General features: G+C 39.5%; 1 protein-coding gene and 1 non-coding gene across 2 annotated transcripts; one reads left to right on the top strand and one right to left on the bottom strand.

Annotated features, from left to right (window-relative positions):
- Positions 1-1667: 1667 nt before the first annotated feature.
- On the bottom strand, positions 1668-1774 carry LOC127204844 (U6 spliceosomal RNA). Its single transcript, XR_007832532.1, has one exon. It is a non-coding gene; the product is annotated as a U6 spliceosomal RNA (small nuclear RNA).
- Positions 1775-13457: 11683 nt separating this feature from the next.
- On the top strand, positions 13458-17044 carry LOC127204497 (dynactin-associated protein-like). The gene is made up of 3 exons (XM_051163557.1): positions 13458-13708; positions 15838-15918; positions 16545-17044. The coding sequence occupies exons 1-3, from the start codon at positions 13652-13654 to the stop codon at positions 16881-16883; spliced, it is 477 nt and encodes a 158-aa protein (XP_051019514.1). The 5' UTR covers positions 13458-13651; the 3' UTR covers positions 16884-17044.
- The last annotated feature ends 3871 nt before the right edge of the window (positions 17045-20915 follow it).

Here is a 20915-nt window from a genome sequence, read left to right as displayed (position 1 = left end):
CTCAGCACTAGGGAGGCAGAGGCAGGTGGATCACTGTGAGTTTGAGGCCAGCCTGGTCTACATAGCAAATCCAGGACAGCCAAGGCTACACAGAGAGACCCTGTCTTGAAAAACCAAAGAAAGAGAGAGAGAGAGAGAGAGAGAGAGAGAGAGAGAGAGAGAGAGAGAGAGAGAGAGAGAGAGAGAGAGAGAAAAGCAGTATTGAGAATATTAAGATAAAATTTTCAAAAAAGGTATGTAAAGTTATCAGAGGTGAACTTTATATATGACCATGTCTAAAAGAAGTAACTTAAATAAAGGAAGAATCCACGGAACCTGTGGAAAGGATGTTATAACTAGAATGACCACAGGCCCAAGAGCCAGTAGAGCTCCAGAGAAGTGACAAAAGGGCTGGTGACAGAAGTCAGAAGACAAGGTGTTGGGGTCGGGGTGTGCATGGACATTAACCTCATGAGAAAGACTAGTTTCCTAGTGAAATGGGAATCCATTGGAAAGGTTGAGAGGAATTACATGGAAATAATGATTCTGTTTATAGTTAAGAAACTATAGGAGAAAGCTGAAATAGTGTAATAAAGGATGCTTAGGGCTTGGAGTAGGATGGAAGTAGTAGAGTTGAGGGAAAATCGATGAGGAAGCCATAGCAGTTCACTTGGATGGACTGTGAGGTAGGTGAATAATGAGACAACCTCACTTTTGTTGTTGTTTTCTGTTTGTTTTGGTTTCTTTATTCAACTGGAAATAAGTATTGCCATTTACTGAAATGGGTAATGACTTTAGGACTACAGCCAAGAAACTAATTCCTTTGGGGACACTGGACTGAATGCAACTTCTCTCTTTTTTTTTTTTTTAATTATTATTTATTTATTTATTTATTTTTTAATTATTTTTTTTATTAATTTATTCTTGTTACATCTCAATGTTTATCCCATCCCTTGTATCCTCCCATTCCTCCCCCCCCCCATTTTCCCATTATTCCCCTCCCCTATGACTGTTCCTGAGGGGGATTATGTCCCCCTATATATTCTCATAGGGTATCAAGTCTCTTCTTGGCTACTTGCTGTCCTTCCTCTGAGTGCCACCAGGTCTCCCCCTCCAGGGGACATGGTCAAATGTGAGGCACCAGAGTATGTGAGAAAGTCGTATCACACTCTCCACTCAACTGTGGAGAATATTCTGACCATTGGCTAGATCTGGGAAGGGGTTTAAAGTTTACCTCCTGTATTGTCCTTGGCTGGTGCCTTAGTTTGAGCGGGACCCCTGGGCCCAAATCTGCCTATCATATTGTTCTACTTGTAGATTTCTAGGACCCTCTGGATCCTTTTATTTTGCTGTTCTCCCATGCGTCTCTCATTTAGAGTCCCAATAGGATGCCTTCCCCTCTGTCCCAGTTTCCTGGTAAGTGAAGGCTTTCGTGGGACATGCCCCTTGGGCTAGTATGCAGATATAAGTGAGTATATACCATTTGATTCTTTCTGCTTCTGGGTTAACTCACTCATTATGATCATTTCTAGCTCAATCCATTTATCCACAAATTTCGGGAATTCCTTGTTTTTAATAGCTGAGTAGTATTCCATAGTGTATATGTACCACAGTTTCTTTATCCACTCTTCTACTGAGGGACACTTAGGCTGTTTCCATGTTCTGGCTATTATGAATAAGGCTGCTATAAAAATATGGAACGCTTCACGAATTTGCGTGTCATCCTTGCGCAGGGGCCATGCTAATCTTCTCTGTATCGTTCCAATTTTAGTATATGTGCTGCCGAAGCGAGCACGCAACTTCTCTCTTATGGTTGACATCTGACTACCTCACAAAGAGTCTCAACTGCCTGCTCCTTTATCACCCTCAGGGTGATGACATCATGGAAGTCATAGTCTGCTCACAGAAACTACGCCTCTCAATTTACTCTCTGATCGTAATGAAGCAAGCAACTTTTACTCTGCTCTTCCTGTCACTTCCACAGCTCCCTTCTACACTTCTATGCTCTCTACTGAAAGTCTGATTGAGTCGTGAATTATGACATAGCCTCATGGTGTTTGTTTGGCAATATTAGTCACACACAGCAGCTGTATCAGATTTTTGGTGCAGGTCATCCCCAACGGAAATGAATCAATATTGTGGAATGTGGATGGATCTGAAAAATAGAATAAGGAATTTATCTGTTGACTTATAGAAGTTTGACATGCATGGTAGATATATAATCTGTTTGGACCCCATGGCTGAATCTGTCAGCCCTCTGAGGCCTTGAGGATAAAACCAGGCAGGGCCGGGTCTCCTCTGGGTACTCTGCTGGGTACTTCCACATAGGAATGACTCAGCATGGTCCATCTGGGCACATCCTGGTGTGAGCCCTGCCTACCAGCATGTTACGTGTAACATGAACTGATTGGCCCCACACCTTATGCCCCACCCACTCCCTATACTATATAAGAGAAACCCGCCACAACAAAGTTGAGACCTTGCTTCGACTGGACTCTCAACTCAATGCGTTTTTCCTCTGGGTGTCATAGGAGGTGGCTGGGTCGCCTACATTAACCATCCTGCTCAACCCCCAGGGAGAGGAAACAGCAGGCCTGAGTCCTCTCCCGTTCCAGCCCTACCTGCTGGCTTAAGAGACCAGCATCACTGAGTATACCAAAACAAGTGTCTGAAGTTTGGAATACAATCCTTGCTTCATAGAGAGAAATTCAAGAGTCATTACTACACTTACAGTGTTTATCACTGCAGGATGGATGAGTTTACTAAGGCTTGAGATTCAAGCTGGAGCGGGCCAGGCTAACTGACCCTATAGCAATTAATGGGTGAAAAATTAGCTAAAGCAGCTAGCATTCCGAGATAGGTAATGTGTCGTGTAGCATAGGAGGTCAAGAAAATGAAGCAGTTGCTTGGAGAAAGGAAGTATGAAAAGTAGAAAAGCCTATATAGAAAAGTAGGCTGTGATATTGTGGCCAGGGCAACATGTCCTCTTTGCAGATTTATTGAATAAGAAACTAAATCTTTGGGCACCAAGATAGGAAAGATGTTTTCTTCAAGGTTGCCAAATACAAATAGACAAAACACTATGAATGTAATTTATACAGTTTCTGATTATCTTGTGTAGGTAGTTTATTGTATATATGTTTAATAATATAAATGTATATGTAAAAAAAGAAAAATGAAAAAAAAAAAGATCACCTGGGACATGTCTGAAATATGTAACTGAGGAGAGAAGACATACTCTAAAGTAGACAGTACCATCCTGGTGTGCTGGGATCCGAGGCTGATAAAACAGGGAAGGCGGGGAAGCCATCTGAATACCAGCATTCATCTCTCTAATTTTAGACTGTGAACATGATTATTACACAAATCTCACACTCCCGCCACCATGCCTTCCATAGCATTATGAACTTTACCCTCTCAAACTGTGCACTGAAATAAAAACCTTCATGAAAAAAAAAAAAAAAAAAAAAAGAAGGAAGGAAGAAAGAAAGAAAAATAAGTTTGGGCAATTGCAAAGGAGAAACACCCTGGGCAATAAATGAATTTAGAATACCAAGCGACGTGTTTTGTACATATCATTTAATTGATTTATCTAGGTTTCTGTGGACTATCAACACACACACTTATTTATTTCTCTGTCAAGTGTCCTGGCTCTAAACTTCTAAGGCTTTGCTTTTCTAAATGACAGAACCCTATCAGCATCATGAGCAGGGCATGGTATCCTCTGCTACAAGTAGCTGCCTATTGGCTGCTCATATGCTATACTGACCATCCAGGTGTTTCCTAGGTTCAGGCTCAGGATTATCCTGCAGGACAGGATTTGAAGGCACAGATGTGACCATGATTTCTCTAATTGTGCTATTGCTGGAAGAGTAAACTCACTTGCTTAAATCCTGGGGCTGTTGTGAGCTCCTCTCAGGGACCTTGCCGGCGGCCAAGATGCCTCAGAAACCCAGCCTAGTCTATTTGCAATATCTAGGTTTCAGCAACAAGGCCATCCCCATATCCATTTTTCTTAGGCTCTTGGATGCATGACCCCTCTTGTGGTTACAGTCTTCAGTTCCATCACCTTTGCATCTTACCTCCTAGAGGGCTAGAGAGGTGTCCACAGGGCCTGGGGTGGGCCAGGCCCCTATGATGTCATCTTGAAAGGCATAGGCAAAAGCTCCAGGGTAGAGTGCAGAATAGGAAAGAGACTGTTTGTGGTGGAGTCTTCCTCTTCTTACCTCTCCACACTCCTTTTTTCCCTTTCTTCTACTCAGCAACGCTCCCAAAGGAGAGCTCCCTTTACAAACAAAGCAACTCGGAATAGAAAGGTAAAGAGACAGCAATCACCAGGAAAGACAGTCATTGACTTGGGCCTAGTCCAGGATGGCTAAAAGGCAGGAACACAGAGGCTGCAATTCTGTAAGGATGTGTCAGCTGCTTCTGGGGAAAGCAAGGCTTGAAGTCAATTTTCCCTGGGTATGCAAATCTGAGTCCAAGAAATACCTGGCTTGTAACTGTCATGTAAAACAGTGATAATCATTGATTCTCAGCTGGGTGTAACAAGGATTGAAACAGTAGAAACTCAAATAAGTGTTTAACAGAAAAAAAAAAAAAAAAAAAAAAAAAAGACAAAACAAAACAACAGCAACAACAAAACCGAAAACCTAAAAAAACAAAACAAAACAAAACAAAAAAACCACACACTACCACCACCACCACCACCACCACCAACAGCAACAACAAAAACACACGAGGAAAGTTGAGGGTGTTGATCACTCTCACACAGTCTTGTATGGCCAGACAGAACTACCAGATGAAAGGAGATGGACTTGGAATGAAGCAACAATCCCACTATGTTGAACCTGTAAAGATTTTATTTTCAGAAAAATAGAAAATGGTAGAAAGTCTTCACACAGAGTCAGGTTTGCACTGAAGACATTGGCACTGGCTTCAACAGTTACTAACATAGGCTTAATGTGAGTCATGTGAGGATTTAAGCCATATTAATGAATAGCAATCACAGCATCATTTTCCTGTTCTAGTTCATGCTAGTTTATTTGGCTTTCTTTCATAGTACTTAGCTAACAATGTAATTGTGGACACGTTAAAATGTTTACTTAGTATAATTTTTAGTGGTGTGGCTCTTTAGTATATGGTGGGTTCCTAGTTCCATGTAATAATTTTCTAACTATATTTTGCAAAAGACAGCAGACACCTTATTTTGTGTGTGATAAATCACCGTATAATGAATATAAAAATAAGATAGCGTGTTCTAAGTATTAGGAACAAGCAAGCAAAGAGATGTCTATTTAACAATTTCCAGGTAGCACCAAGACACTGTCCTTCGATTGTCTTTTAAAGTGAATTATTTCTATTGTTCATCTTATTCCATTGATGTGACTTGCATAATTGTTGTGTGCCCACCTCTGTGCTAAGTGCCACGAATGCAATGGAAAGTGTGGTAAGGTGACAAGACTAATGCAAAGCTGAGTTTAAAAGACTGTGAAAGGAGAAACTAGATTAGGAAACTGGTGTATATGGGATGTGGAAGTTTTGTTTAGCTGTAAAAAAAAAAAAAAAAGGATAAAATTATGTCATTTGCAGGAAAATGGATGGTACTGGAGATCATACTATTAAGCCACACAAAGAATCACCTGTTTTCCTTCATATGTGGAATATGGGGAGGAAAGACATGGATATAACATTGAGACAGGGGTGGTGAAGGAGGAAGGCAGCAGAAGTAGCATGTGAGCGTGATTGGAGTACATATGCATGTATGGGCTGCCAGAACCGAATCTTGTATCTTATGCAATTGACATATTCCTATTAAAAATGTGAAAAAAAAATTTAAATGACTCTGTGGGCTGAATGCTATCACATAAAGCAGGTAGAGGACTCAGTAGCCCATGCTAAGGTAGAAGCAAGGTTAGAGGAATGTGAGGAGGAACCACAGACCACAAGATACACATAGTCTCTAGAAGCTAAAGAAGACAAGGAAGTGGATTAGTCAGCAAAACCCGCAGCAGTTGTGTACATGTTGACGTGTCCACATGCCAGCACCCTGACTTTAACTCAGTGAGAGTGCTTTCAGATGTCAGATTTCCAGTAACAGAAGAAAATGCTGTGCTTTTAACATTTAATAATTTATTTTGTGTGTATTCCTCTCTCTCTCTCTTTGTGTGTGTGTGTGTGTGTGTGTGTGTGTGTGTGTGTGTGTACATATGTGTCCAGGTGTATGTGTGAAGGTCAAAGGATAACAGCTTGCTGGAGACTGTTTTCTCCTTCCCCTGTGGGGGTTCCGGGGATCAAACATAGGTCTCCAGGTTTGCCGGGGAAGAGCCTTTCCACTGAGCCTTCTTGCTGATGTACTTTTGTCTTTTATGGTACCAAAGACTTTTAATGGTACCAGATATTGAACCCATTGGCCTCACACTTGCTAGACAAGCCCTTTACTGTTACTTTATATCCCCAAGCACATCCACTGGTTTTAAACCACTCACACCATTGTCATTTATTTTTTAGAGTGGGCAAACTAATGCCACATGGAACCCACTAGTAGTGGTGGTAATTGAGTACTTTTCTTACTAGCTAAGAACAAGGAGGGCAGGACAGGGCGTGGAAGGTAAGGCTTTCCTGATCTGAAGTGGACCACGTAGGTGAGCGAAAGGAAATGTATTAAGAGGAAAGGCTTTGTTTTAGAAAGCTTTAGCATATGGATTCTTATATTAGTTCTACAAGCTACAGAGACTCTCACTTGCTACCCAGCATATCATCTTTTTGCATTTGTACATTGTCTTCCATGTCATGAAATGCCTTAAAAACCCAATATAAAGTCATTACACTAGAGGCAATAGATTGGGGGAAAAAAAGAGAGAGGATAGTTGGAAAGAGTCACTAATAAGTTTCAGGGTGTTAAAATGAGTTAAGGCGAGAGTGAAGACCCAGATTGATGGTTAGGTAACTGACTGTAGCAAACATCCTTGAAAGAAACACCACCCTATCCCTCAGTTGATGTTGGCTGAGTTTCAAAACTATGCTTGATGTGACTGGTACCCAAAAATGACACAATGTAAAATGGAGAAAGAACAATATCTCCAAGCAATAGATAAAGATTTAAAGCAAAAATAAATGTAAATACGACTCCAAATGTTCCACAATCTAGTTAAAAGATGATAATGAAATAAAGATGGTATATTGAAGATATTAGCCATGAGCACTAAAGTTCATAGCTGTAGAAGGAGTAGAAAAAGTACAGTGCTGATTCTTGGGATGTTTGGAGTAGATCAAATGCATTTTACTTCTTCCCTAATCCATGATGTTTATATTACCTACATGCCACCTGCTGAGCTAATGACCATACACCACGACTTTCACCTGGAAATTTTATGCTTGGAAATTTCACTCCTGTGTAGATGCCTGATTCCCATTTTTGTTTGTGATTGTGGCTTCCATCACACAACTTTCCCCGCTCCTGTCTCTTTTTGTGCTCTTTCTTTGTGACCACGTAAACAAGCCTTCACACTATGGCTTTTAGCTTCTGCTTGTTTACTACTGTTTGAGAGTTGTCTGTCTCTGGCACAGAAGCACGAGACTAAGAAAGGACTCTCAAGCTGGGAAATTTTTGCTAGACTTGGGAAATAGCTACAAACAATTAAATCTCCAATTTTTACAGAATGCAATAATTCATGGACTGACATTAACAATTTATTCCCCAAAATTAGTGCTGTCTTCATTGGGGCATTTCCAGAAATTCCTGGTTGTTAAAGACTTCTGTCTCATGTTTTATGAAATATAGATAGCCTATTAACATCTCATTTTAACACATGTACCTGTAATTAAAATTTCTCATCATCTTCTCCAATTCCATTAGCATTCGCAAAGTCTCAAAGAAGTGGAATACTCCTTGTAATTATCATAAACTATATATTTATGGAACTTGCTAAGCCCAAACCAGTACCAGTCTCTGCCCTTCAAGAACTAATGTTTTAAATTATCGTTGCTTATGCTCAGATCTACAGCATGCTTAATCTTGTAATAAAGTATCTGTAGAGTGAAAACTGAGTCAAAGGATAAAAATGCAGAAATGCAGATGGCAATTAGAGTGACGAAACTGTTGCAGAAAAGGGCAATGTCCTAGTATAGGACACCTGTCAAAGTCAAGCGCCCATACTATTTGACATAGATATGGCTTGTTACTGAAGAACAAATAGCAGGGTCAGTGCACTTGTCAATCAACTCTCTAACCACTTAATAAATGTGTACCCTCCTGAATTTCCCAAAGCTCAGATGACTAAAGTTTGCATGTTAGTGGAATATTAATAAAAACAGTTGTATCCTATATGTGGTAAACAGTGTCTAAAACCCAAATTTCAATAGTCCTGCCTTTTGAATAAATAAATTGGTTTATAATGAGAATAAATTCTTAACAAGAACCTAAACAAAACACATTCACTGAAAAATTATTATGAGTTGGCAGGTATGAAAACACGAAATAAATGTTCTGAGGAATACTGAAGAGTCACAGAAATTCATTTACAATGCATTGGTGAATTAAGTGTTTGTTCTTACTAGCTTATCTGATAGATGTTTTCATAGAGAACCACTGAGTGGCATAGGAATACTTCTTAAAATACAATGGATGATGACATAATTCAAGTTAAATACATTTTTTTTTCTCACAAAAAGGATTTATTGGGAAAGACATAAGAGGGTAGGTGCCTCTGCTCAAGCAGCTAAGTCAAAGGTACTTTTAAGATACATTTTAAGGATGGGGAGATGGCTCATTTTGTACAGTGCTCACTATTCTTTTTTTTTTAAATATCTTTTTTTATTAATTTATTCATATTACATCTCAATTGTTATCCCATCCCTTGTATCCTCCCATTTCTCCCTCCCTCTCGCTTACCTCCTACTCTCCTCTTCTATGACAGTGACTGGGAGGGACCTCCTCCCCCTGTATATGCTCACAGGGTATCAAGTCTCTTCTTGGTAGCCTGTAGTCCTTCCTCTGAAGGCCACCAGGTCTCCCCATCAAGGGGACGTGGTCAAATATGGTGCACCCAAGTTCGAATGAAAGTCAGTCCCCACTCTCCACTCAACTGTGGAGACCGTCCTGTCCATTGGCTAGATCTGGTTCAGGGTTCGAAGTTTACTGCACATATTGTCCTTGGCTGGTGCCATACATTAAGCAGAACCCCTGGGCACAAATCCGCCCTTCATAATGTTCTTCTTGTAGGTTTCTAGGACCCTCTGGCTTCTTCTATTTCCCCATTCTCCCATACTTCTCTCACTGCGAGTCCCAATAGGATGTCCTCCCCTCTATCCCACTTTCATGATAAGTGAAGACTTTCATGGGACATGTTCCTTGGGCTAGTGTCCAGATATAAGAGAGTATATACCATTTGAGTCTTTCTACTTCTGGATTAACTCAATCATTATGATCATTTCTAGTTCAATCCACTTGTCCACAAATTTCAGGAATTCCTTGTTCTTTTATGTGCTCACTATTCTTGTGTCTCAGTGTTACATAGGCAGAGACAGGAGAAACCTCATGGCTCACTGACAAGGCAGCCTAACTGACTGTGAGCTTCAGGTCAGGGAGAGAGCCTTTGTAAAAAAAAATGATGGCTTATGAAGAGTGATATCTGAAGTTGTCTCATAGCCTAAACACAGATATACACACAGACACACAGACACAGACACAGACACAGACACACACACACACACACACACACACACACACACACAGAGAGAGAGAGAAAGAGAGAGAGAGAGAGAGAGAAGAGAGAGGAGAGAGGAGGAGACGGTGAGGAGAGGAGAGGAGAGAGAGAGAGAGAGAGAGAGAGAGTTACATCCACTGATGTAATAGTGGCATGGCTGCTCCTGAAATAACTACTTCCTCATTGGATTTGCTGGCAGCTTTATGGCGGGAAAGCATACATACTATAAACTTGCTCAAAAGCACATGGCTAGCAAGACCATTGGCCCTATAGGTGTTTTCTTTCTTTTTTTTTTTTTTTTGAAAAGCTCATGTCAGGTGTTTATTTATTTATTTATTTATTTTTATTTATTTATTTTTATTTATTTTTTTATTAATTTATTCTTGTTACATTTCAATGTTTATCCCATCCCTTGTATCTTCCCATTCCTCCCCCCCCCAATTTTCCCATTATTCCCCTTCCCTATGACTGTTCCTGAGGGGGATTACCTCCCCCTATATATTCTCATAGGGTATCAAGTCTCTTCTTGGCTACTTGCTGTCCTTCCTCTGAGTGCCACCAGGTCTCCCCCTCCAGGGGACATGGTCAAATGTGAGGCACCAGAGTACGTGAGAAAGTCGTATCACACTCTCCACTCAACTGTGGAGAATATTCTGACCATTGGCTAGATCTGGGAAGGGGTTTAAAGTTTACCTCCTGTATTGTCCTTGGCTGGTGCCTTAGTTTGAGCGGGATCCCTGGGCCCAAATCTGCCTATCATATTGTTCTACTTGTAGATTTCTAGGACCCTCTGTATCCTTTTATTTTGCTGTTCTCCCATGCGTCTCTCATTTAGGTGTTTTTATACCTTGACATGTAGTTAAACTTCCTTTCCAATCTTATGTTTATACGTATAGACTGGTGTATCTATCAGCCTTAGACAGTGGAATCTCTCTTAGCAGTGGGGAGTAGCAAAGCAGACACTCATTACATATCAAGAACAGAGAATAAGGACTGCTGAACATTCAACCCTAAACAGGGCAGCTATGCGACCCGCTCTGAGGCCAAGAGATATAGGAGAATGGAGAAATGAAAGACTGTAAGATCTGGGGAATGGGGGAAAGTGCTATAAAGTGTTGTTGCCAGTTAACACTCAGCAATTGTGGCTATCTGTCACCCCTCTCCAGTGGAGTCTGTGTGACAAATACTACACAGACCTGATACTAAGACCCAGGAAAAAGGGGACAGTCTTCTGGGCTGGGGTCAATATTCCTGTCAGCAGAAAAAACCTGCAGTTTCAATCCTCATTGCTGGGAGTGATTTCCTATTCTCTCTAATTGTAACTGCACTTCACTGCCAAAGTAGGATGCTTCAGGCGTAACCGTGCTACAATGGACATAAGTATGAAACTGTGAAAAAGTTAAAAAAAAAAAAAAAACTTAGAAAAGAGAGGTGCCTACTCTCCTCTCTCTTCTCTGAGGAGCAGCTAGCTCCTCAGTCACTGATGACAAGGTGAAGGACAAATCTTAAGGACAAAACAAAGTGATTTAAGGCATGAAAACTTAGACTAGACCACATGGGTTAAGGTTAAACTTTAGATTAAAGGACTGACAAGAACTGGTGTCATCAGTGAGTCAGCAAACAAAGGGAACAAAATGAAGGATGTGTAGTGGTCCTCCAGTGGCAACTCTACTTCCTACCAGGAGGCACCAAGTTTCACAACCCTCAGAATCCTTTGAGAAAGGAGGACCTAACTCTAGGATTAGTAACCACTTAGTCTAGTATTGAGAGAAGGAATTATCATAAATCAAACACCAATGCTAACACACACACACACACACACACACACACACACACACACACACTCAAAGTTGCATAGTCCTTTAGACACTCAGGCTCACAGGGTCTTTTATGTCAGTTTTTTTTTTTCTTTTCTACTAAATTCAATTGCCAGAGGTACAGAGAGCATGAACTCTGAAGTAAATTCCAAACAGCCCCTCGGTTTTGCATATTTATCACTTCCTACCTGTGAAACATGGAAAGTAACCAAAGACACAATTTCTACCTTTGAGTCCTTTCTGTTTCAAAAGAGTTGCATCAAGAGTCGTGGTGTGGTCATACAATGCTACAGGCAGTCTCAGTATTTTGGAGCCTTAAATGGGAGGATTAAGAAAGCTCATGGCTCATGGCAAAATTCTTAAAAATACAAAAACAAAAACAAAAACAAAAAAAAAAGGAAAGAAAAGAAAAAAAAGGGGGGGGGGAGAAAAGCCTCAATAACACCTAAATATACTAAGGACCCTTAGTATACTAAAAAATGTTGAAATGTTAATCAACATTTACATTACACATTTGAATGTAATATATAAATGAAACATATATAAAAATACAAGTTATAAAAAATGAGTCATGGGAAGCAGGGAAAATCGCAGTAGCCTAAGTTACGGTCCCATTGTGGTGTCCTTAACCCCTCCTTGACCCACCTGCTCCCTCTATCCTTCCTTCCACTCTTCCACAGAACTTCCAGAGCTCAGCCTTTTGTTTGGCTGTGTGTCTCTGCATTGGATCCCACCACAAAAAGGCCTAGAGAGTAAACTAACCTGGGCCCATGTAGGCACACAGAGACCGAAACACCAACCAAAGAGCATACATGGGCTGGATCTAGACTCCCTACATATATAGCAGATGTGCAGCTTGGTCAACATGTGGGTCCCCTAACAATGTGAGTAGCTGCCTCTGACTCTGTTGCCTGCCTTTGCATCCCTTTCTCCTAGCTAGGCTTCCTTGACTGGCCTCAGTGGGACAGGATGTGCTTAGTCCTGCTGTGTCTTGAGGAGCCAGAGTGGATTGGTGCTCCTTGGGGGTTTCCCCTTCTTTGAGAATAAGTGAGGGAGACAGGAGAAAGGAGGCGTGTGGGCGGGACTAGGAGGAGAGGAGGGAGGGAGCTGGGATCAGGCTGTAAAAAGATTAAATAAATAAATAAATAAATGGGAAAAAAGATACAGTGTCCCAAGAAGCAGGCAGCATTAGCTTTACATCATCTTTAATGTATAGAATTGAAGGCTTCTGAAATACATTATCTCTGATATTTATCTTTAGCTAAAATCATTCCAATGTTATTTTCCTTGTCCATCTCAATAGAGTCATCGATTTGAATAACACAGTAGATGTTTTCCACCATCCATCTAAATTTATCTTTTTTTTGAGGATAAAAGAAAGTAATTTAAACAATTTCTATTGACAAAGTTTTTCTAGTTACATTTGCTGAAACTTTATAGTTGTGTTTAACATTAGTAATTCATCTATATTTTCTTTTGCTTTTATGAGACTTTCAAAGTATTTAGTTCTATCTGATTTTGTGGCATCACAATCTTAAAGCTAGAGGGCAACTTTGTCAAGTGTCTGGCCACTGTGACCAAACTGTTTCACGACAGGGAATACACCCATGCTACTAATGAATGTTAAGAGTGCTTTTACATTAAAAATGAAGACAGTTGTCTTCATTACTGTGAGACTTAAATTTATCTTAATCCCCAAATCTCAGCATGCCTTATCACTGAACACTTTGAGGTTAGTCAACACCCTAATCCTGTGTTTGCTTAGGTACAGGATTCCTCAATATGAATAACCGGGGAGTGGCTTTGTGGTTTGTTTGGAAGCCTCTCAGGATTCCTTAACTGTGAGAAACTGCGTGAAGTGAACGGGGCAAGAGTTTATATCTTCCGAGCATCCTCAAGTCATCCATATATAAGAGAATGCTTCTTTGATGGCACTTTAGAAGGCAACCACTGCCTCTATTTTTCTTTCTCCGATTGTGTAGTATCCTTTAGATCTTTCTCAAGAAGAGAAATAACTATTAGTTCACAGAATTCACATTCACTAAAGGCGGAATTACTAAGCTAGCAGAGGTTCAGCGTTTGTTCTTTCTAATCCACAGAGTTGGCACAAGGCTTCTTGGCCTTGCAGCTGAGGCGATCTCCCCCGGAATGGTGAGAAAGCAGCAGCAGTACACCATGAATGTGGAGCAGAACGCGGCGGAGCAGGTGAGTACAGCAGAGGGCTCTTCACAGCTCTCAAGTCTAAGCCTCTTGCTTTCAGCTTTTAGCCTTGCCGGGACTTTGAAACTGTACTGCTGCAGAGTGAATCTGGTGGTCATCATGACGGACTTGTTAGGTGGACAGTATGCCAGACTATGTTTTAATACTCCCGAGAACCTAGGAATTAGTCTTGATGCTTGTATTAGTGTTCAAATCAGAACATCACATACGTTACCTGCAGGGAAAATAAAGACAACTTGGTTAGATGATTTGCAGGGTTACCTTAATAGCAAATATTGCAAGATTATTTTTATTTTTACATAGATTAGTACATTGGAAGTACTTATTGTTGATGTTGCCCCACCTGTATGTGTCTACTTGTAATCAAAGTAACAATTATAAAACTGTCTCATGGAGGGGAGAACTTTGTTGATATTACATTACTCTGCTGGTGTGCAAATCAGGCTTCTCTTAGTCTCATGAAAACAAGTCTGAATGGTCTTATTCCACACTCAAATTATTGCCTTCATTTCACAAACAAGGAAACCAAGATGTTTATGAGTGCATGTAGCTATTCAGAGTCAGAGGGAATTGCTTTTCTCGCATGTACTCCCTTATAAAAAACACGCTGCCTTTAAGTTCAACAAGTATGTCCCCAACACACACACACACACACACACACACACACACACACACACACACACATGACTTTTATCAACTAGAATTTGCATCCAAAGAACTTTGAAGAGTCTTACTTTTTTAACTCGAAGTTGCACATGAGAGCAGTTCAGTTTTCTAAAACTAGACTATGATCAACTTAATTTATATTTTCACTGGCATTCCAAGAATGCTGCAGGACACCATTGCGTTAACCTCATCTGTTCAACAGTGTGGTTGTGTTCCCATGTGCAGTTGAATGTGGTTTATGGTGTTTGTTCTCAATATCAAAAATCTTGCTGGAATTCAAGCTATTGTGTAAACTATTTAATTGTGCCAAGAAAATGAGACAAACTTCTGTAATGACAAAAGAAAGGAAGAAGAGAAAACCAAAGGAGAGATTAGAATTTACCATTTACCATCTTTTCAGCACTCTGACAGGTAACCTGAGCCCTCTTGTAGTACTTAAACTTGAGACATGGGAGCCTTGTTTTGAACAATTATGTATTGTTTATCTTGGGAACCTTAGAAAAATCATTTTTAAAAACCACCCACAATCCTATGTATTTATTATTAATCCAATGGAATTATTATCAAACAAAGGCATTTCTTTTAAACATATGATAATGTTAACAGTCTATCAATTAATTAATGTTGCTTATAATTCAGAGAACTAGCATGTTATACTATTACTGAAATCTTTTTGTGAGATGCTTATTAAAGTTGCCTTTTGTTCCTCAGTAAAGGTTTATATTCTTCTTTGGGTGAATTCTATTGTATTTTATGTATTTAGGCATTTTATGTACTTCATTACTACTGTAAATAGTGCAACACATGTGGCCACCACAGAGAAAGCAATGACTCTTAGGAATGTTTCTTTACATACTTATAACTAATGAACTTAGTGAGTTGTTATTTTGATAGGTTATATGATAGAGTATTCAAGATTCTGATAGTAGACTGTCCTGAAAATGTTGGCAAGTTTGTCTTTACATTTTAATTATCCATATGTAGTGAGTTGAACTTTTAGGAAAACATTCTCCACTCTCCTTCCTATAATGGGGTGGCCCTCTTTGCTTCATTGTTAAAACATACTGGTCATTATTTTGAGGTAAATATTTCCTGCTACAATTAGGAATAATTCCTTCAATTTTACTTCAGGCAAAGCCATTTTGCTTGACTCCTTTCATCCAGATTGGCTGCTTAGACTTGTTAATGGTCCTGAGGCACCTATTGATATGATCAACTTATTTTCCTTCTTTGATCATTTGGTGTGAAATGCAAACATATCTATGTCATATCACTAAGCCATTATGATACATGTAGAATTTACCCAATTCTTCTTTTGCACCATGTTACATTCATATTATTTTATGAATATGAATACTATGTTCCCAGATCACATAAACCTTCCTCATTCTTAAAGTTTAGGACTTGTTATCTGCTCCTTTATTGACGTTCTGTCTCTTTCTATATAGTTGTTAAGAAATCCATACTGTTCAACTGAAGGAGCACACTGTGGCTGTAGATCACACCATGTGACATGTGAGCTGCATCGGGTAAGGTCTGAGGGAAGTGGTTAGACACATCTGTTAGCACGACAGTCTGGCACTTCTATGCGTTCCCTGGAACACCATAAAGTCTTCCACAAAGTGCTAGCACTCGATTTTGTGTCTTTAAGATCCGATAAATTAAGCTGTATATTTGTATATTTCAAGGAGATTCCTTGAATTCATGTTTGACGTGAAAATTATATTTAATACATAATTTTAATTATAAACAGTAATATTTTATGTGAAAATTGAGAAAGAATGAACAATGAGCAAAAATAAACAAAAAGGCCCTTGCAATTTTCCACCTTCCAAAGTCAACTATCTCAATGTGTCTTCAGTTTTATATTTGTCACTACTAATTAGAACATTTTATCTGCTTTGAGAGGTTTTTACCTGATAACATCATAACAATTTCTTTTAAAAATCCATTTAATATGAAAAGTTATTGCTTTAATACCAAAGGGGTCACTTAGGGATTTTGTTGTTCTCATAAGATTGTACATAGTTGTGTGTGTCCAGGGGTCATTTGTGCCTTTAGAATAATCAAATGCATTAGTCTTACTCTAGTTGAAATCTGTTACCTGTTACCATTTTGTAATTGCTGAAATAATCACCCTTTTATTGCTTTTCAGGTTACAAAACACCCATGTTCACTCTGGAAAATATTTCTAATATGTCTGTTGGCTTGTCTAGTTGCCACAGCCATTACAGCTCTGGTCTTTTATTTTGGACCATTTGGCAACCCCACCAATACCACCATCGTCATTCACACAGATGGAAGGTCCAGCCAGGACCCCTGCACTACTGCATCTACACCATCTCTTACCCCAACACTTCCACCTGGACCTGAAACCACTCCATCTCCTACTAGTCTACCCACCCCAGGCTTGTCTACCAATCCGCCCACAACCACTACCATGGTGACCAGCACAGAACATGAAGTTGAAATTGAGTATGAATACCAAGTGTGAACTCTCAGCTGTCAAGCCTCACTGAATATCCTCACTGAAAGGCGACATATCCAAGATTCTGAACCCTGCTATAATATCCCATAGCACAGTTCTCTATTAATCTATGCTGCTTTCCATGTGATGATAGTCTTGCCTTGGTTATTTACAACCTGAGAAAGATAGGGAGGGCTGCAGCAATTGCTGCTACCTTCTAGGACTTCTCTAATTCTGAGACTTATACCCTGTCAGGGACAATGAAAAGGCACTAATGCTGGCAAATGTGGTTAAGATTTGGAAGTCACTGACTTCCCCTTATGCATGCTGGAAACTAGGAAGAGCTTTTGTTATTGTTCTATAGATGAGAGCATATTTCCTGCATTTATGTCACTCCTTAACATGCTGGCCATGCAAAGACAAAACCAGATAAGATAATCATGTTGTTGTTTATGAATTCTAACTTTCCAACTTCTCTCTTTGGGACTTGGTAAAGAAGTCATAGAGGGGACTGGGGTTCTGGGTCTGCGTGATGGCCATTAGATATCCTGGGATGGTAATACTGTGGATAGGACATTTGCTGTTGTTGGGCACTGTTAAGGACAGAGGTACTGTTTGTCTAGCTTGTGGCACTGACTCTTAGTGTTGTTGAAGTGTCCTTTGCCTGACTTTGTTTTTCTAGATTTCCTATTTGCAAGTTTCAATAAACCTAATCTTGCATGCCATCTCCGAGTCTTATCCTTGACTTCTCAGTAACCTAGCCCACTGTCTTAACACAGCTTAGCTAAAGAATGTCACACCTACCATGTTAATTGATTGGAAAAGCAAAATTTCAGTTAACTCTGAGTGATTCATGTAGGCTAATACAAAGAGTGTTTTATTACCTATTTTGTACTACCAACCCTTTCGGTATTATTTTTATTAATTTTTGAGAATTTTATACAATGTGTTTTGAACATAGTCTCCCTCCCCTGAGTCCTCCAAGAACTAACTTTTCTATTCACCTGTACCTTCCTAAGCAACCTGGAGGTTATTTCTTTGTCATATTTGTTCTTCTTTCCTCATTGAGCCTGGCTTGTGTTACCCAGCTTGTCTTGGGAGTGGGGTCTGCCCTGGAATATTGTCAATCTACCAGAGTCACATCATTCAAGAAAGATGACCATCCATCTCCAAGAAGCTATCAAATAGCAACAGTTCCACAAGCAGGGAAGGCATTTACTGCCCACCTTCTCCTCTCGATGCTGGATGTTTTTAATGTCTGGGTGGAGTTTATGTAGGTCTTGTGCATGCTGTCACTACAACTGCTGTGAAGCCTTACATGCAACTCATCAACTGAGTATTGGAAACACTGCTCACATGCACTTACAAACCACATCTGTCTCTTAGAATGCACCTTCTACAAGGGATGTGGTGTGAATGTCCCATTTAGGGCTGAGAGCACTCCACAGTCTTTGACCAGTTGAAAGGGTATCTCTGTGTTAATTAACATATATTTCAAGGAGAAGCTTTTCTGATGAAGGTTAAGAGAAGTACTAACAAATGGACATAAGAATTTAGGGACAGGTTATTACTATGCCTATTTGGCAGAACAATAATATTAGGCTTTTCCTAGAGCCTGTGATCTAGGAAGCCATGAGCTTTTGAACCAATTAATGGTTCTGAGGATGATTTATATCTTATGGGGCAGGGCTTAGATCTAATCAGAAAACAGTTGGTTACTCCCATAACATTTGTACTACTCTTGCATTGGGTGGGCATATTTTGATAGGCCAGTTGTTCTTGCTTTCAGGGTTTACCAGTGAGATCAAGTCATTTTTTTTTTCTTCAACAGCATGCGTAGCAACTTATGGCACCATGAGCACTAGTCAGTAGGGATACACTGCAATGAGCACTCCAACCTGAAAAGAGGATGCTGTGTGGACCCAGCTCAATGTAGGCTTCTCCTTGATAGTTCTGTAGCCACTCTCTACCATCTAGCCACTGAGATTACTTTCTCATCTCCTGTATTTAACCACTTTTTATTTATTTATTTTTAGCACTTTCATGACAGCAGTAGAGAGAGAAGCAGATATTCATTAAAGTGATTTTTAAAAATTAACAAATACCTACTGACACTTACAGAAAGAATCTTCATATTGAGGAACTGAAAAACTGGCAACCAGTGAGAAATAAACAATTAATGTTTCAGCCAAAGACTGTATATAGGGCTAAAGTGAATGTCTGGATTAAAACAGAAAATGAGAATGAATACAGGGGGTAAAATAAAAGCAAAGGCACATCGAGTAAGACTTCAAGTGAAAACAAGGGATATATTTACATGCACTCACACCACACTTTTATATATTGCTTGATCTCCACAGCTATTTTAAGCTCTTACTTAGAACATTTAAAACCATTAAGTTGCCTTGTACTTAACACTATAACTGGAAGGACACATTGTTTATCATTTGTGATGGGACACAAGAATGGTTCAATGTTACCTACGTTCTGAGTGAATAATACTTACTTGAAGTGTAAGCTTTTGAATGCAAAAAGAATTCAGCGGTAAAGCAACCTGCCTGACTATCCTGTGCCTACTAATGCTATAAAAGCAGAGTGGCCCAAAGATGCAGATAACAGACCAGCAATGTATAATTCCATATGATTCTAGGTTTCTTTACAGACGTGATAGGCCAGTTAAATTAGACTAGATCTTTGAGATTTGTAGAGAAAATGGAATTTGCAGAAAAACAAACAAAGAATAAACAAACAAAAAACCAGACTGCTTTTATCACTTCTCAGGTAGTGGTAAACATAAAAAGTCTTTGAGGAATTGTTATATATACTACAAAATTACTTGCTGGCAGAATATAAGAATGAAGATCCACATCATTTGAATTAAAAATATCATTAAACTATATGTAAGAGTTAAAAATGCAAGGGAATAATTATACATGCCATTTTCTTCAGAATAATTTCAAATTTTTATTTCTATTAATATAAGAAAGTTTAATTTTGCCAGATTTGAGTGTCCTTCCATATCTAGTTTAAATTTTTCTTTGTGGTAAGAGTAAAGACAGCTTTAGGTTTTAAGGGTATTGCCAATAAAGGATAATATAAAATGTTCTATATTCTCCAAGGCATTTTGAGTATGAGGAAGCTGTGGTGAGACTTCTCCTGGCAGTATGGAAGCTTGCCTTCTTTGGGTTGATGTAGCACCATGGCTGAGAGATTGGTTTCCTGGGCTAAAGTGTGGTGTGAAGGGGCTCCTGGTTCAGTGTGGTGTGAAGGGGCTCCTGGTTCAGTGTGGCGTGAAGAGGTTCCTGGTTCAGTGTGGTGTGAAGAGGCTCCTGGTTCAGTGTGGTGTGAAGGGGCTCCTTGTTCAGTGTGGTGTGAAGGGGTTCCTGGTTCAGTGTGGTGTGAAGGGGCTACAGGTTCATGCTATCTGAGACGATCTGGTTTCTGTACTTGCTAAAAGGGAGATTGGAATAGATTATTATATTTTGGTTTTGCGTTAGGCTTTAATGATTTAATAGAATATTAAATAGTCTACAGAGTTTGGGAACTATCTTCAAGTGTCAAAGTATCTAACCTGACAATGTACAAAAAATTCATGACAATTCTAGTTAGGATGTGTGATTTAGCTTACCTACAACCTTATCTAAAGCCTACCTAGATATAATGATTAATTCAACAAATACTAAACCCATCATACTTTCTGGTATTGTCACTTTAACACTGATCCACTGAACTCTAGTGGCAAGGATGCATTTTACATTGTTTACATAAGTGTTTACTACTTTAAGCATCCCCTAAAGCTTTTTTTTTTTTTTTTAAATCACGTTTCTGTGTATGTGTATTTTGTGTGAGTTTTCTTCATATTGCTTTCGTGCAAATCAGACAAGGTGAATTTCAAGTGTCTGTGAGAGACCTCGAAGCAGAAAAATAAATAAACACATGATATAAAAACAGAGAGGAGAAACTAAAATGATTTTGTAGAGCACGTCATATCTTTCATGTGAGTGTGCATCTGCTTTGAAGTTCAGTGTGATTTGTCAGAACATTATGTGCATAAGTTCT

This window comes from Acomys russatus, chromosome 20 (assembly GCF_903995435.1).
Source record: "Acomys russatus chromosome 20, mAcoRus1.1, whole genome shotgun sequence".
In the NCBI taxonomy this organism is placed as follows: Eukaryota; Metazoa; Chordata; class Mammalia; order Rodentia; family Muridae; genus Acomys; species Acomys russatus.
The sequence above is the reverse complement of the archived record's forward strand: the minus strand, read 5'-3'. Positions and strand labels throughout refer to the sequence as shown.

Coding starts and splice junctions, on each gene's coding strand:
- LOC127204497 (XM_051163557.1), top strand. CDS start 13,652: ATGGTGAGAAAGCAGCAGCAGTACACCATGAATGTGGAGCAGAACGCG. Junction 13,709..15,837: donor AGCAGAACGCGGCGGAGCAG/GTGAGTACAGCA, acceptor CTTTCTATATAG/TTGTTAAGAAATCCATACTG. Junction 15,919..16,544: donor TGACATGTGAGCTGCATCGG/GTAAGGTCTGAG, acceptor ATTGCTTTTCAG/GTTACAAAACACCCATGTTC.